Here is a 17,523-nt window from a genome sequence, read left to right on the forward strand (position 1 = left end):
CTTTGCATTTCTGAATATGACAAAACACTGTATGGGGCTTTAGCAGCGATAATAAGTATCCAAAGAGTTGGGAGGGTTGTATCTTATCTCCAGCTTTAAAAACCAGAAGACTGAGCAGTAAAGAATCAATTTAATGGGTAGTTTTATGTAAGCCACTAACATTAGCTTGTCTGGCTAACTACCTTACTACATGCAGTATGAAATGCAATGTTAGCATTACTTCCAAGGCCACATAATTAGCTATCTACATAAAACCCCTGTTCAAGACAGGAACATCCACTGCATGGGAGCTGCTTCTGGAATCTGCCATATCAGAGTACAAGCTCACTTTATGAGCTCTGGCCTGCGACTGTAAATGTACACTGCAAGAACCCCAGTCATCCTCGATGTGTTGCCTGGAACATGCAGGTTTAGCTTCAGTCTTTTAGCATGCTATCATGTATACATCATGAATCTGTGCCATGCTAGAAATGAAAGCTTGACAGTAAGTAACAGTACCTAAATGGGCAAGGCTTTGCGAAGGGTTCTTTTCTTCTTATCAATACATTTACATTTTCTTTCCTAGACTTCTGGAATAATATTCGATATTGGTTTATATAGGATACTGAAGAGAAATTGTTATTGTTATGTACTGTGCTCCTATTGATGCAAGACGTTGTTCACTGTTATGTCGAGTATGATATGTAAAAAATAATGTGCATGTTGTTCTTGCCTCTTTCCGTCCTGCATGCAGGGTTTTGGGTTCGTAACATTCGAGCATAGCGTGGACGCCGACAGGGCCAGAGAGAAATTACATGGCACCGTCGTAGAAGGCCGTAAAATAGAGGTGCATGTTCTCAAATACTTCTTCCTTCTCCCTGTCTTCCTTTTCCCCCTTTGTGTGTGTATGTGTGTGTTTGTGTGTGTGAGCGTTTGACAGTCTTCCGCCACATCCCACCTTGCCATCTTTGACCTCATGACATCAACTTGTCAAGAAATCCCAGCCTCATTATTTCCCTTTCCTTGTGCTGTTTCATTAACACAAATAAGTGTCAACATATTACTATTACAACATTATTGTATGTGTAAGACTTTGCTTGTTTTATTTTTAGTTTGTTTACTTTTTTGTTCCCTTTTCCTGTTTTACTTGATTTTGTACAGCCAAGGCAATTGGCCTTACCAAAGGTTTAAAGGAAACTCCACACTACCAAGCATTATGAACACATTTATGTTTTAAGAAGGTGCAAAGATTGCTTTGGAGTTTGGCCAAGATGTTCTATGTTTAATGAAGGAAGAAGTTTAGCCCCAGAAAAAGTCATATCAAAAAGTCACATGGAATGTATCATTGGGAAGCAGAATCAATAATCAAACCAGCAGTCCCTGCAAGATATACCCTACACACAACTTCTGTAGATGATCTGCCATGTCTACCATTAGAGCCTGGAGTCCTGTACACTGTTGTAAAATGTAATGCCACACGGTTATCCCCAGACACAAGATATCCAATGTATTGCCATCCAACTTCAGCGCCTTTTAAATTAGAAAGATTCAAAATAGTTTACCATACTGTAAGAGACTGGAATGTCTTGAATCCTTTAAGACATATTTCACAAGCCATATTAAGTACATTTTACCCAGCTTTCAAATAGTTGCCATCCCAAATATCACATATACTGTCTAACATATACTCCATGATCTGACAGCTACAGGATTTTACACTAAATTATACAGAAATTATGTTGTGTATCCGTGAGAAGGAAGTGCTAAAACAATGGCCCAGGTGTCATCACAACTTGTATGTTATTATCCGGGTTCCTCAAGAGAGTTTGCTGGTTCCCTAGGACTCTTTTGGAGAGCTGAGCCAGTTTGTAATTATCTCTTTGGTGAAGCAAATCAGATGTTTTTGGCTAAACAATCAGTATGATGAATGAATATAGCTTTTCCAGACAAAATGGTCTGAGTTCTGCTTTAAGAAACCAGCTAACTGCTTGTATAGACAGAGGTGAAAGAGAGCGTTTGTGCAGTGGAATGATTGCAAAGTTTTCTTGGCCACCTGAGTAAGATGCTGCTTATTCCTTTCTCATCCCCTCCTCCCCCACCATCCATCCAACGGTAGCTTGTTTAGGGCCCCATCCAACACAGTTACAACGGTAACAGTACACAAACAAGTTTGCGGGGCCAAGAGGTTTGGGAATGGTAAGTGTGGGCGAACAAGCCATTCTGCCAGCATTTCCTCTCTCTCTTCCTCTCTCTTTGGAACGTTTGCAACGCTAAAACTCACGTGACATTTCTTTTTGAATTGTGGTTGAGTTGATGCTGTATATTGACATACATATTTTCTTGCGTGTCGGCGTGCGTGCCCATTCACTAAGTGTTCTCCTAAAGCTGCGTGTGCGAGCGATACTGACTGAGATTTGAATTCGTTTGCACATCTATCAGAGATTGTTGGAAACCCATTTATTAATTTATTTTGTTTTACTTTGGAAGACAATGCACCCTTGTTTATTTTACCCTATTAGCTGTTGTTTGAATTTGGAATGATTTGATTGGTTGATTGACTTGGTTGGTTTATTTGAGTACATCTATTTTCTTTGGTTGTTTTTTATCTTAATAATTAGTCTTGCAATGAATTAGATAGACTGTTGTCTGAGTGTGAATGCTTTGTGTTGCTTTCGTCACAACAGTTCTTCTCACCTTTTAAGGTTGACTGGATGTTGCATAATGCTCCCAACATATTGTCTTCTCCCCTCCCCCAAAGACATTTCCTTTGTCTGTTTTTTCTCCTTCTCCTTCTCCCCCACCCCCACCGCATGCATCTATACATTTACAAAAACATCATTTTGCCAAGTGCATCTGTTGTTTCTTTACTTTTGTCTGTATGTTATTGAAATGTCAATATAATTGGGAGAGCATGCCAGAATATGTCATAATATAGAAAATATGCAAATGAGAAAGAAAACTGATTTGTTTTGGATGTGTTTTTAAGTGTTTCTGAATGCAATTAAGAAAACACACAAATGACATGGGTGTTTGCTGTGATACAGTGTACTGCTTTCTTTGTTTATAACATTTGGAAACTATGCATGCAGATTTACTCTAACACATATAGTACTCACTACTTACGTTTAAGTATCATAACTCATGGACCTTTCTTTATCTACTGTAGGTCAACAATGCAACAGCCCGAGTAATGACAAATAAGAAGACCGTCAACCCATATGCAAATGGTAAGGTCAAATCAATCTTTTCAGTGCAAGCCATTGGCATTTTTCATGTTTTTCATGTTTTTGTGGCTTTTTTTAACACTGATCATCAGAAAAATGTCAAAGTAAAAATGGATCTACATGTTTGCATTAGTATTCAACCCCTTTAGTAGGACACACTAAAACCATTACAGGTGCTGCCAATGGATTTTAGAAGTCAGATAATTTATTCAGTGGAGGTCATATGTCTGTAGTCAAGGGCCTTCAGTTGATTGTAGTATAAACACACCTGTAGCTGCTTCATTAGTCACAGCTTTATGGGAGCAGGGAAAAGAGAAAGCCACTCTTAAAAATAAACATGTCAAGAATCTTCAATGGTTTGATGAGTGCAAAATTGAATGCTATGTTTGGGGTAAATCAAACACTGCACATCATCATAAACAGCCTCCCATCATGAAGATGGTGGTGACAGCGCCATGCTGTGGGGATGCTTGTCTGCAGCAGACCCTGGAAGGCTTGGAGGATAAGGGGTAAAATTTATGTATCTAAATACAGTAAAACCTGATATATTTAGCTAGATAAGTAATAGAAAGGTGCTAGATAGGTTATAACAACAATGATAAAGACCTGGAGCAGTCAAGTCTGACGGATAGAGAGTATGGACGTGAAAAAGGTTTTTGACTCATGCGTGACTCCCAATGCAACCTGACAGCTTTAACAGTTTTGTAAAGAAAAAAACATTTGCAGTGTTCACGTGTGCAAAGTTGATAAAAAACCTATCCACTATCAAGGAAAAGGTGCATCTACTAAAAACTGACTCAAGCTCAAATATTTGTTCTAATTTGTAATGGATTTAGACTTTATAGAGTTCTGTTCTCACTTTAACATTAAAGCGTAATTTTCTCTTGATTGGTGTCAACAAAAGTCACACTGACTCTACTTTGATGACAATGTAGCTTTAAAAGTTACATAATAATATTATTTTATTAAGTTAAAGATGAAAACCATCGAAGTGAATCATTTTTTCTAGGCACTGTATATATGGATGCATTACACATGAAAGCTTGCTTCCAACTGCTGATTTATTGACACGCAGTCACTGTAGATGACAGTAAAACATGATGTTACATCTTTGACATCACACAAACATTTCTGAAAGGACATTTAAAGCCTCTTCTTCAATGTACTGTAGCCTGGTTAGGCTGTGTACAGCCCTCTGAATCTCAGTTCAGATCCTAATTTACCTATAAGAGGAAACTCTTTTTTCACAAAATGTTGAAACATAAACGGAAAGTTGAAAACATGAATAGTGATGGTACTATGCACACAATTCAGAATGAAATAAAGGGTGTATAATAAAAGCAAGGAAAAAGGCTTCACCAAGAATAAATAAATACTAAGCTGTGTGGCACAAGCATATGGGATGAATACAAAGTTTAACCAGATTTTTGGAAATCTGTATCTGTGGCACTAAAAACATTTAACCTCCACATATAATACATCCTGTTGTCGCATATTTCTTTGGTATTTTGCTCATTGATGGCAACATCATCTGCCTTTGCCAGAATCAGATAAATAGCGACAGAAAAATGGCTACAAGGCAACAAGCATGGGTCAGGCAAACAACTATGCCAGACTGAATAATACGGGAGAACACATTCAGACAGGAAGTCCGTAGAAACATTTTTGCAAAAAAAAAATTAATCCTGATTTGGGAAAATGGGAAAAAGATGGATGAGCTGAGGAAACAATCAGCAAGGATTTTTTGTTTTTTGTAAACTTACTTTTAGGCAACAAGCTAACAGTCCTGCCTGCTTGTCATTTTTGTCTCTGTCATCGCTGGCTGGGCATTGGCTGACAGTTACCTATCAGACAAAAGAGCAGTACCTGCTTGGTCCCATTTCACTAATATGTCTGATATAAAATGGTAACACTGTCTTCTACAAATGCATTCATATGCAACTAATTTGCATTGGCTAATACATTAAGGGAGGAAATGTAATGCTGACCATATTATGTCTTCTTCTACAAAGCTTTTTATTTCAGTGCAGTACGTAGTGTGACATTCAAATACAGCTTTAACTCCAGATCCAGCAGTTTGCATTCTTGTCTGTGGCCGTGGTCACGCCTCTCGTTCACTTCCATTCTATGCGAGCTAAGGGGTCGAGGCAAATTAACATATTCGCTTCGGTGAACTTTCAGGGGAACATTGCCCGCGACAGGCGATGGTCACTCGCTTTGCATGTGTGCCCTAATGCTTCGAGTTAGTGATGCTTTTGTCAGGTGATGCTAGTAATTAGACTAAAGCAGTTTTTTTTCTTACTGACAAATTTAGAACAAAAAGCACAAGTTACAAACTGGGGACATGGAGTGTCTTAAAAGGAAGTATCAGGAAGGCCTAACAAAAGATGTAATTGTGTTGCATTGACAGTATCAGTCTTTCAGTTAGTCCACCACTTTGTTCTAAACTGAAACATCTCAACAACTATTGGATGGGTTGCCATGACATTTTACGCAGGCATCCATGGGCCTGTTCTCATTGGCAACTGGACACATGACATCACTTTCTAACTCACTGGGTATCCCAGGGCGTCACACTACGACGCTCTGCCATGGTGGCAGTAAACATGTGGTCAATGTTGTGAACATGTTGTTGGTTTCACAGAGGACACCTGGGTGAAAGTCCTGTGTTTATTTGTCCCATCCATTCTAAGTCGTTATACTACATCGCCACACTCCCAGCGTCTTATATTGACGCGGAAGGATTTATATTGTAATTATTTACTAGCCTGGTGCGTAAATTAACTAGCCAACTTACACTGGCTGGCAGTTATGTTCCGTAATGATTTTAAAATGTTACTGATGACATTTCAAGCATTAGAAGGCCTTATGTGCCTGGCGTTCCCTCAGATCAGTGGATGCAGCTCTGCTGGTCGTTCCTACACTCGGCCTTTTGAGATCAGACACGCCACATCATAAGCATCTTTTAAATCCCTTCTTAAAACTTTTTTATTGGAAAGCATTAATAAATATTTTGTATTTGTTGCTGGGTTTATCATCTCACTCTGGCCATTTTGTATATTCTTAACTTTACCTTATCAGCCGGTATATTTATGTTTTATTTTTATGATCCTTCTGTTTGTTTTATTATTATATTGTTGTTGTCTTGTTATTTCTGGGTTTTTTCTTCTGGAAAGCATTTTGTAACCTTATTAAGAAAAGTGCTTTATATTCAAATATGTTCCATATAAATGTTTTGTTGTCTTTAGAAAAAGGAATCAATGCAAACATATTAGCGATTGAAAATGAGCTGTATATAAATGTAATTTGTATCAGCCAATATAAAATGTCTATATAAGAGCTATAAACTCAAAAGTAAAAAGGGTCATGTCTGTTGATTAAAAGTTCATGTGACCATAGTGTGTTTAATATATGTAAATACATTCCCACAGAGATTAAAGTTCATTCAGAACATACAGTTTGTATAAACTACGCACACTAAACAACTGTTCCCTGTGCTGTCTCTTCTGCTCTGCCTGTTTCTTTGTCTTGCTGTCTGTCTTGTTTCAGGCTGGAAGTTAAATCCAGTGGTCAGCGCTGTCTACAGCCCAGAATTCTATGCAGGTAGGAGGACATGCCCTTCACCATCTGTCACCATCTCCTTTGTCGTTATCTTCCTCCTCCTCATTTATTTTGTTCTTCAGTTTCTTCGACATCTTAATTTTCTCCCTCACCCCCTTCATTTTAACCTTCGTCACCTCTCCTTCCTCTGCTTTCCCTCCGAGCAACATGCAACCATGAAAAGACTGTTTATAACCTGAAATATATGTTGACTCACACGATTACAAAATCTGCTGCAAAACAAAACACACATTCTTCTACACAATCCGCCACACACCCACAAGCCATTTTCAATCCTGGCCATCCACCTCCCCCAACCCTTAACCACCACCCAACTCCCCACCCTGTCATTAACCATGTCCATTAAGGTAAAAAAAAAGACCTGGATTCTGTGATAAGAGGAAGACTGATAAAAGAGTGAGGCAGAGGAGCGGAGGAGTGAAGGAAAGCAAAGGACTAGAGAGAAAGGAAATCTAATTGTCTGTTTCTGCAAGGACATTAAAAGGTGTAAAATATATTTTGTAAATTAAAATCAATATTTTCAATTTCTCCAGACAGTTGTTTGCCTAATTCACCCCCACATTCTTTTAATTACAAAATGGCTTTGTATTGATTTACCTTTGTTTCACTTTTCGAGTACCCAAAATGCCATTGGGGCATTTGTGTGTGTGTGTGTGTGTGTGTGTGTATGTGTGTGTGTGTGTGTGTGTGTGCGCGTGCGTGTGTGTGTGTGTGCATGTGTGTGTTGCATAGATGTGTGAGGAGTGTACAAGATTTTCAAGTAGGCTCCTTCTGTATTCTGTATGTATCTCTTAGATTTTGTTCGCAGACTTTAATAAACAATGTTCTGCTTCTCTGGATTCAGACATGCAGAAGAGCTCGAGTAGCCGCATATATAATGAATATAGTTAGTGCTCAAAAAAGGTTACTAAGTACATACATGTGTACTAACATTGTCAAAAGGTTCTGCAGTATTTCTCAGTATTCTAATAAATCCTAGTTGTTTAATAGATTTGGAGGGATGAAACTCTCTTTTTAATGGTCACACATGCAGAGCACACAGCACACACAGTGAAATGTGTTCTCTGCTTTTAACCCATCCTAGTACCAGGAGTCTACTACTAGGAGCAATGTACAGCACCCAGGGAGCAATGGGTGTGAGGGGGGAAGGGGGATGTCCGGTACCTTGCTCAAGGGCACCACGGCAGGGCAGAAGGTGAACTGGGACCTCTCCAAGTAGCAGTCACACTCCATTATTTTAGGTCAGGTTGGTGACTTGAACCAGCAACCCTACAGCTCACAGTCCAAGCCCCTACTGACTGAGCCACTGCCTCAACAACAGCAGTTAAAGAACAACTGCCGTTGATCTTTATCTGCATGCCAAACACTCATTCTCATTGAGGCCGTCTCACCAGCCGAGTGAAGCAGTGTTGGAAGAGTCGGTATGACTTTAAGGGGAGCCAGGCCTCTTGGCCCTAAAGTCAAGGTGACAAAAGATGAATTGGAACAATTACCTGGCCTCACTTCTCTCCTTGTCTCTCTTTGAGAAACTCTTATCCTTTGGCTCAAACCTTCCATTTTTCATCAGGTCAATGAATGATTCACTGTTTCTATTAGCATTTTATTAGATCTCCTTTTTGAAGAGATGTATAATTAGGGTTGGCTATGGCACCGCGATCTCCTTCTCAACCTTCACTCACCCCAGCTAAGCTTTGTGTCAGTCGTCCCCAATTAAGATTAATGATAAGTTAATAACAATACCACTGCAATAGCTCCACTTCAATGCCACTCTCTCTTTATTCTGTCTTTCTCTTGAAACTGAAACTGGAAATGGTAGAACACCTTACACATTCTCTACAGAATTCAAATGCTAATGTCAACTGCATGTGTACAGCTCTTTGTGCTGTTCCATACACTGAATACTACTAAAATAACCTGCGTTAAATGGAAATTACGCATAATCTTTTGGGATTTTGTGGCATTGTGAAGGTGTGCATAATTGTATATTCTCTGTCTCCAGTACCAGGTTTTCCCTACCCAACAGCCAGTGCAGCAGCAGCGTACAGAGGAGCCCACCTAAGAGGTCGAGGACGGACCGTGTACAACACATTCAGGGCAGCTGCTCCACCTCCCCACATTCCAGCTTACGGAGGGTGAGCATTATTTCTTGCTCTTGTCCTGTTGTCATTTGTTGGTTTCTCCTTCTCCCTCTCCTTTATCCAATGGCAAGTCCTGAATCTCTGTGCTCAGAGTCAGCGGTGCGATGCATGCCAGCCTCGCCTCACAGCGATAACACACTCCCCCACAGCATGCTGAATCTACCAACAAGGCATGCTCCAAGACATGTGCCTTTACACAGACTCATGGGAAATTGTTGTCAATTTGGCCTTGTATTGTGGTGTCATTGAAAGAGGCTGTGTTCATGTAGGGAGGTCCTCCACTTTGTAACCACTTTTGGAGTTTACCCAGTGCCACAAGAAAAATAAAGAAGAAAAAAAAAAAACATGTTCCCTGCAGCAGCTCTGGCTGACCCTCCATGGCTGAATGCTCTGGAGACAAGCCAAACAGAGCTGTGTATTGTGGGCAGTCAGATCTGATTTGCCGTTATTCTGTTGGTTATTTTTATTTGTTTAGCTCCTTATGACTGCAAGCAAATGGAAACTAAGGAGGCTGGCTGGGATCTATTTAAGGATGGTAGCAGATTTCTCCTGCTCACACTAGTCGATTTCCATCCAAACAAAGTGCTAATTACCAGAAAGTTGCAAAAGAAAATGCGGTTTAATGTGTTTATATTCAGTCCTGTTATGTGAATATTAGTTGGTATATGGAGATAAGTTGAGCTAATTCTTCACTCTTGCTATTAAACAACTGAATAACGAGAGGGCTCGACACGATAACATATGTATCAGAGTGTTGCTCTGACTTCAGCAGGAAATGGACCCAAAAGCACGACCCACAGACAAAAGGGCTTTAAGTTATAGTCTTTACTTAAAAAGGCAACAACAAAAAGGGAACTGTACAAAAATAATTCGACATTACAGAGTAACAAAGGTGGGAAACACACAAGGGCAGGAAGTGAAGTATCCGAAACAAGAGACAAGGCAGATTCTACCAAAATAAAACACGAAGACAACTAAAGACACACTTAAAAGAGCTCTAGTCAAATCTCAAATTATGGAATACCATGTGGAACATGATGGACATTTGTTTCATGTATTAATGTGCGGAAGGTTGCAGTCTCCTCATCGCTCCACACAGATCTGATGTTTTAAACTCTTCAAATCATTCTGACCAACACCAACAAGGAAAAGCAGATATATAAAAAAACATTTCATTATGTTTTTTCAATTGTTGTTTATTACTGTCAGGGAAGCCTAACACTGTCAGTGCATGGAGGGATTATGTCATTTGAATTTAATGTGAAACATCTCAGGAAGTGTTGAGTTCTATTGAAAGAAGCTTCACCCCGATCGTTAAAAACAGCAAAGTGGAACAGACTGAGATTGATGATCATAGTATTTATTTTAAAATAGAAAATGGGAGCAGCAGATTGGTGAGTATGATATGACTCTGTTGTAGTACAGGGACAGTCTCCCTGGAGCAGCTCAGGGTTAAGTACCTTCCTCAGGGGCACAATGGTGGCAGCCCTGGTATTGAACTCACAACCTTCTGGTGTTGTATTTGGAAGCCGTTCCACTAGACCACCAGGCCATCACCTAAAAGCAGCTTTTTAGTAAAACAATAAAGTTTTCTTTTAAAACTGGAAAGAATTGAAGGCCGGTCTCTGATGTAAACCTGTTGCAAACAAAGGCCTGCTTCTCTGTTCAGTAGAGGCTGCAAGTTGAAAATAGATAGTATATTATTTATTAGTTCATGAAATGGAAATAAGACAAAAACAACCTCCATCCAACACAGATCAAAGAATAGTGTGTTCACCCACAACAGCAGTGAGCCAGAGAGGAACCGTCACATAGCATGAGGAAGATCGGTGTTCGGAACAATCAGGCACGGTCTTGATAGAGAGACATGTGCTGCAGATTGTACTTTCATTATGCTGCAGCACCTCTTAATTGCCCTGGAAGGTGAATTATTAATGTGAACTGTGATGTGTTTTTATTAAACTGTCTCAAGTGGCAACCAAGTTTGCTTTGTGTGTGTGTGTGTGTGTGTGTGTGTGTGTGTGTGTGTGTGTGTGTGTTCCTTCATGTCTTTAAGGGGGCCTGACATGACAGGCCTATAGTTTCAACAAGCCAATATGTGCATGTAGCCGCGCCGCAGTCCCACAGAATACATTTTAATGAGGGAAACGGCTCCCTGGGCCACCTTGACATTTGAGAAGTTATTGATTATGAATGAAACCAGTCTATTGGCTGCTGAAATTGGAAGCTTGGTCCTCTGAGGAGCTCTTCTCGTTAAATGGAACTCCATCATAATGCAGTGCTGACAGCAGCTTGTGTTATTGGAGGCTAGATGGGGAATGCTTTCTCTCTCACACACACAGACTTGTGCATACACTGCATCTAGAGGGAGGTTTTTAATCTCAGCACTAATGGTCATCCATATCATTAGACAAGGGATGAAATTATGTTCAGATTTCTTTGTCATGCATTGTTTCGGCAACCTTCTCTTGTGTTAAGGTGAGGTACCATGTTGTTGTTTTTCTACAACAGGAGAGAATAACACTGATGATGTCAGTGATGTAATCAGGGTTATCACAGTTTGGGCTTCAAACTGGAGATATTGTGATAACGTGTGGTGGATTACTAGGCAGGGAGGGTCTAGTAATCCACCACACACATGTAACTAGTTCCAGTCAGAATTCTGTGTTTTTATTTGGAGTTTGAACACACACTAAAGCGCACTACTCCTTTAACCATTAAAGGCCCTGTAAAACATATTTTCTCAATCAGCTTCTTGCTATGAGTGATTTGTCTGATATAAATCAATAATAACTACATGATGCCGATTTGTAAAATGTCTAAATTGCTGCTACGTTTAAACAACTTTTAAAACTAAGTCAGTGCTGTGCAAACATTGTTGCTGATCCATCAATACTCAAAGTAACATCATAAATAGGGCAGCATAGATATTTACATACTGTGTAACTTTAAAATGATATGAACTCACCGGCCTTTAAGATTTCTTATTGATGACAGGTGCCCACAGGCTACAGATATTTGTGTCCTCCATTTCTGATTCCACACGTCAGTGTCGTCAGGGGAATCTCAATGCTCTGAAGCAGGTTAACTGTCCAGCGTAGGTTGTGATCTACCTCGGCTAAAAGTGAGCCAGCTTCGTGATATCGGAAATGCAAACCATAATCCTGGAGAAAATGTGTTTCCCTCGAAACATAATTGAGAAGGAAGTTTAGCTGTAAGAGACAGTGTTGGACGTATGACGTGCAAATTGGATATTTGTAATAAACACATGAACTAAATACATTGTTAAAAAATAAATGAATGCCATATGTTTTTGTAGATGAGTTATTAAAATAAAATATATTAAATTATAAATCAATATATGGCAAGGATTTTCTTCTCTTTTTCTCTGCAGAATGCTAGAAATGCATAGTTTACATCTTTAGATACACAGCTCTGTATGCATCTGATGCTGCTGATTGGACTCCTAGTTGTATAATATTTGTAAAGGAGAACGTTTTTGGACCTTCCCAGCCTCCTTACCCAGCCATCAGAGAACAGAGAGGGCTGCCTGTTGTGTTTCCCCTCTGTCTCTCTTATGTCTTTATTTTGGTTTTTTTGGATTGTGGAGATGGGGGTTGGTTGAAAGCTAGCCCAGTGCCTGCATGTCAACATGCACTAATATGGATGTTTTTGTTTTATTGTGTGTTTGTTTGTCTGTTTGTTTGTGTTTGCATCCTCTGCAGTGTTGTTTACCAGGATGGATTTTATGGTGCAGATATTTATGTAAGTATTATTTATTGGTATGACATTGCATGCCACACCGCCATCTCCGTGGTTTCTGCCCCATTGCCACACACATGCAACCCTCCATACTCGTACATGGCTTCACCTTCAGCTGGAGGGGGCAGGTAACTGGTTCTGTCACAGCCTGCAGTTCAGATTAGGGCACAGCAAAGAGACCATGAACTACAATCATCAGCTGCACTTTAACCACAGGCAAATTAAGCAGTTTTCTACAGGTACAAAGACACACACTGCTACTACAATACAAAGGAAGTGCTGAGACAAATGTATTCGATTTTGATTCTTGGTGTTATGATTTGATTCAGAATCCATTCTTTCTTTGATAATTACAAAGAAGTTCAGGCTCCATTATCACTCATGTTGTTAGTCCACTCAAGTGTGTTATTAAAGGTAACTGAAGCTAACTGGTGTTGAGGAAGATCCCTGTCTGACTGAACACATGAAGAAAAGTGTGTTAGTAAATGCATTACTTTAATTTGAACAAGTTGAAGCTCCAGTATTCTGACTGTGGCTTTGTAGACTACAATTATTCCCTGGTTCCATAAAGAAATACAAGTAATGCATACAGAAGAACAACTGGGAGCAGCTTTTTTTTATGTGTCGGGAACTAATTAAATAAATGAATATAAAATTAAATATTGTTCCTTTTCAGGATAATTCAACAGAAATTGCATGAATAAATGAACAAAGTCTGTGATGTATGTTGAACAAAGATCTTAACACAAGGTGCGTTAAATAGCTTTGCTAACTAGCATTATAATTCAAGCTTTTATTTTTAATGCCAGATGCATTTGCACATGCAACATTTCAGATAATATCAAAATTAACAATATTATTAAATGATCAGTGTGTGGTTTTAAATATGTGAACATGGTTTATTAATCTGTCTGCTTGGATTTATAAACTATGTGTAATAATAATTTGAGTCCCTATGACTATGTGAGACTAATATATTAATATTGTTAAATCAACTATCCATCCATCCATCCATCGTCTACCGCTTATTCGGGATCGGGTCGCTGGGGCAGCAGCTCCAGTAAGGAACCCCAATCTTCCCTTAAGATAAATTAAATCAATAATTTATATCAACTATGATATATATATATATATATATAGTATAAGTTCAAAAACAAAATGTATAAATATTTGTAAAATGTTACATTTCTCAACGGGTGGGATACACGCAGTCTGCCTGGGGGGATTCAACTTGGTAGGTCAGGGACGTCCGCTTGATGTAGGAGTACACATTCATGCTCAGCTAAGCTCAGCACCCCACTGCTGTGAAAAGTATTTTGATATGACTCTGTTGTCCAACAGCTAGATTGTTTATACTTTTATTTTGAATGTTTGTAGTTGAAATAGTTTATCATAATTAAAATAGAGGTAATGTTGCACATATTTATCTGGGCTTTTGTAGGAACAGGACTCAGGGGGCTTTCACACCGAACCTGTTTGGTTCTGTCAAAACAAACTCTATTTTCCTCGTTAGCGTTGTTTGTTTAGGCTGGTGTGAAAGCTCTGACCTAATACGGACCAAACAACCACACCAAGACCTTGGTCCGCTTTCACATTGACTCTGGTGCGGTTTGTTTGTGGTGTGAAAGCCAGCGAACTAACAATAGTATTTTATGATACAAGATACGTGATTTTAACTTGATTTCAAAAACTAAACTACTAATAAATCCATCTGCTGATTGTGAAATCTGTTCAGGATCTTATAATTGATCTGCATAAGGCCATGTATATATTGTCCCTCCCCACAGGGAGAGAGCACGTCCCCGGGAAGAGGTGAGGGGTGATTGTAATGCTCATGGCTGGAGCCGTTTGCCACCTTTACCCCGGGCCTTTCACAGCTGAGCGAGGGCGAGCCCATTGTGGTTGTATCCAACTCCCTTATCTCACAGTAATAACCCCATGTCATTACATCCTCTCTCTACCTTTTAGTCTAATAACACTAATAATGCTTAAAATCAGTTTATATATTCATGAGCTCTGTGACACCAAATAACATAAATATATGCACATCAGAAGCATTAAAGTGCTGCATAAATTTCTGTTAGTCACCAAAATTGTTTCTCCCCACGTGGGTCCTGATGATGCTGGATGATAATCTCTAAAACTGTCAGTCTGCATTACTTCATGTTTGCTCCTCTTGGTTTGTATGTAAAAAGTCAATCTGAACACAAACCAGAACAGAATTAAAATGCTACAACGTAGTATGTTTCCCTCAGTCAGGACCAAATGAACTGAACTGCTGCGAAAGCACCATTGATGTGCTCCTGGTGACCACAAGACTCAGCCCTTATTTGAAAAGCAGTTTATAAATGTTACTCTATGAAGTCACATATGAACAGAGTAGGTTAAAGTTGGGAATGTTGTTTTTAGTAATTGAGGATCTTACTTTTCTGCAACTGGTTGCATGAAGGCAGTGCCACAGCACCCAGGGTCTGGGTGTGCAGCCGGATGGACAGACAGGAAGAGGAGTCCTGCTCAGGCTTTTCTTTCCTTCAATGAATCAGCAAATGTGATTGATTGGAAGGTTCCCAGTGCAAGATTGTGCATGTGGAGTGTCCAAACCTTGACCATATGCACACACACAACTCAGCTATTAGTCTCCTTTCCAAACACAATCTACACACACACACACACACACACACACACACACACACACACACACACACACACACACCTGGACAAAGAGCTTTAGGGTTGCCATTAGTCACTCAGTCAGGAGTGACAGTCCACAGTGTCTGGTGACTAACACAGGGCAACCTGTTCATCTTCCTGCCACAGCCCATCATCACACGCATTAAGTATCACTTACTCGCCTCTACAGTTTATAGTGGTAATAATACATTGCTCATGTTAGGACAGACACATCGTCTAAGTCGTAGAACATGGAAGGGTGGAAGGTGAAATAATGTGAGAAGTGCTGGAGTTGTCACTGAGGCTAGAAGAGGGAAAAATGGCTTTTGTTTTATGATAAATTAAGGTTGGGATTCTCAGCAATGTGCCATTTACAACCAACAGTCTGCTGGCTTTCAGTGGGAATAGAAAGACTACTACGCTGTAATATAACTGCTTATATCTCAACAAAAGAGAATAAAACTAAAACTCCACCACAATACAAAAGTGGTGGATGGAATAAATAAACAGATGTAGCTATTCTTTAAGTCTCATCCATGGTGGCAGAGATAGCTTAGTGTACTGCAACGAGATGTCTAAACCTGCAAGCAGAAACACATTCACCAAATATATGTCCAGATAGGAACAAATGCTGCAATTAGTACACAGTTTCAAAGGCTAGTTGCAAATTGTTTGATTTTGTCAAGCCAAGTTTTGACTCCACACTTTGCCAAAAACTAATGAAACTAATAACTAGTAAAAGGGCTAGGTGTATAACCAATATTTCCCACAGTAGCCTAATCAGTTCTTGAAATTTAAATGAATTTAAAATGAATGAATTTAAAACTAAAATGAACATATCCCATGGTGGGTCTATGGCTCTATGTAAAGGCAATAACGCTGGTTTGAGATGGGACCTTTGTTGCATGGCTTTCCCCCTCCCCTCTCGTTCTCATTTCCTGTTGGCCTCTTCTGCCTACTCTCCAATAAAGGTTTAAATGCCCCAAGAAAAATCAGAAAACATATTTCTTTAGCACATTTTTCCACATCTTCGTTCCCCTCTATTTTGTCTGACTTGCAGCATTTCTACATTTGCGTGTTTCCTTTATTCACACTGTGTTTCTGTATGTCACATTCATTATGTGTTGTAAAAATTGTGAATGTGTTTGTATTGTTTGCTTAAGTCCAGTTGCAGCACGATGAACTGCCAGCAGTATGGCTAAAACGATGTTTTGACTTGAAGTGTGGTACAGCCAGAGGCTCCTTGGAATGCTAACATGTTAAAGTTCTTGAATCCATGATATTAAAGCTGCATTAATAGATTTTTCACATTAGGGGGAAGCAGAACACGCTTTAAACCCAAAGCAAATATCCAGACACAGAGTAACATTATCATTCCTTTGGATTCCTGTTAATGCTAACCTGATGAATTGAAGTCCAAAATACATCCTCCTTTTACTGGCTAAATGCTCCACTATGTTTATTAGGTAATCTCTAATGTGTACAGTGGGTTTATCAAAGCTTTTCCCCTGAAAACAGCTACCTGCTGCTGCTGGACACAAGGGTGGTGTAAACCAAAACAATGAGCTAAAAGAGGCAAAAAAGGGTTTAGCTGCAGAGCCCCAGGCTCAGGCCCACCTCCTCCATCGGACCCTTTCTGGTCCTGAGCTCACCTTATGACGTTAGCTAACTTTAGCTAGCTAGCTATCGTTAGTACAAGTAATTTGCTTAACTATGTTACCTAACTTACATATAATATAAGTTACAATTATATCAAAATATAAGATTGTATTGTTTACCCTGGTGTTCTTAGTGGCATGGACATGATCCATTCTATCAAATATGTTCAGTAGGCTACTTTATTTATTAATGATACACAATAGATTGTGCAATATAATGCTGTGCCATATAAACGTTATTTATTGATGAGGAAGCACTTGATTATAACACATGATGTTTTCACCACTGGTCCGGGTGATGGGGAGGGGTCCCAGCGCCGGAGGTTGACCCGGCCTGGAACTCTGCAGCTGGACGCTAATAAGAAATATCCAGAGTTGATGATAATTCTCTGTGGGTTCATCCCAAAGAATTACACCTTTGACACTACAGATAACCATTTGATCGGTTGTAAATATGAAAAATATTGATTA

The 17,523-nt window shown here is 39.5% G+C and overlaps 1 protein-coding gene across 10 annotated transcripts in view; it reads left to right on the plus strand.

The window, feature by feature from the left end:
- The window catches only part of rbfox1 (RNA binding fox-1 homolog 1), a 269,038-nt gene that overhangs the window by 227,594 nt on the left and 23,921 nt on the right, over nucleotides 1–17,523 (plus strand). For 6 of the 10 annotated variants that reach the window (XM_029438229.1, XM_029438231.1, XM_029438233.1 and 3 more), the window contains 4 exons: nucleotides 734–826; nucleotides 3,146–3,206; nucleotides 6,753–6,806; nucleotides 8,824–8,956. In XM_029438229.1, coding sequence (XP_029294089.1) covers nucleotides 734–826; nucleotides 3,146–3,206; nucleotides 6,753–6,806; nucleotides 8,824–8,956 — 341 coding nt within the window. Of the gene's footprint in view, nucleotides 1–733; nucleotides 827–3,145; nucleotides 3,207–6,752; nucleotides 6,807–8,823; nucleotides 8,957–12,687; nucleotides 12,728–17,523 lie in introns of all 10 variants that reach the window. The other 4 variants (XM_029438228.1, XM_029438226.1, XM_029438227.1 and 1 more) reach the window with 1 other exon arrangement.

This window comes from Cottoperca gobio, chromosome 8 (assembly GCF_900634415.1).
Source record: "Cottoperca gobio chromosome 8, fCotGob3.1, whole genome shotgun sequence".
Taxonomy (NCBI): domain Eukaryota; kingdom Metazoa; phylum Chordata; class Actinopteri; order Perciformes; family Bovichtidae; genus Cottoperca; species Cottoperca gobio.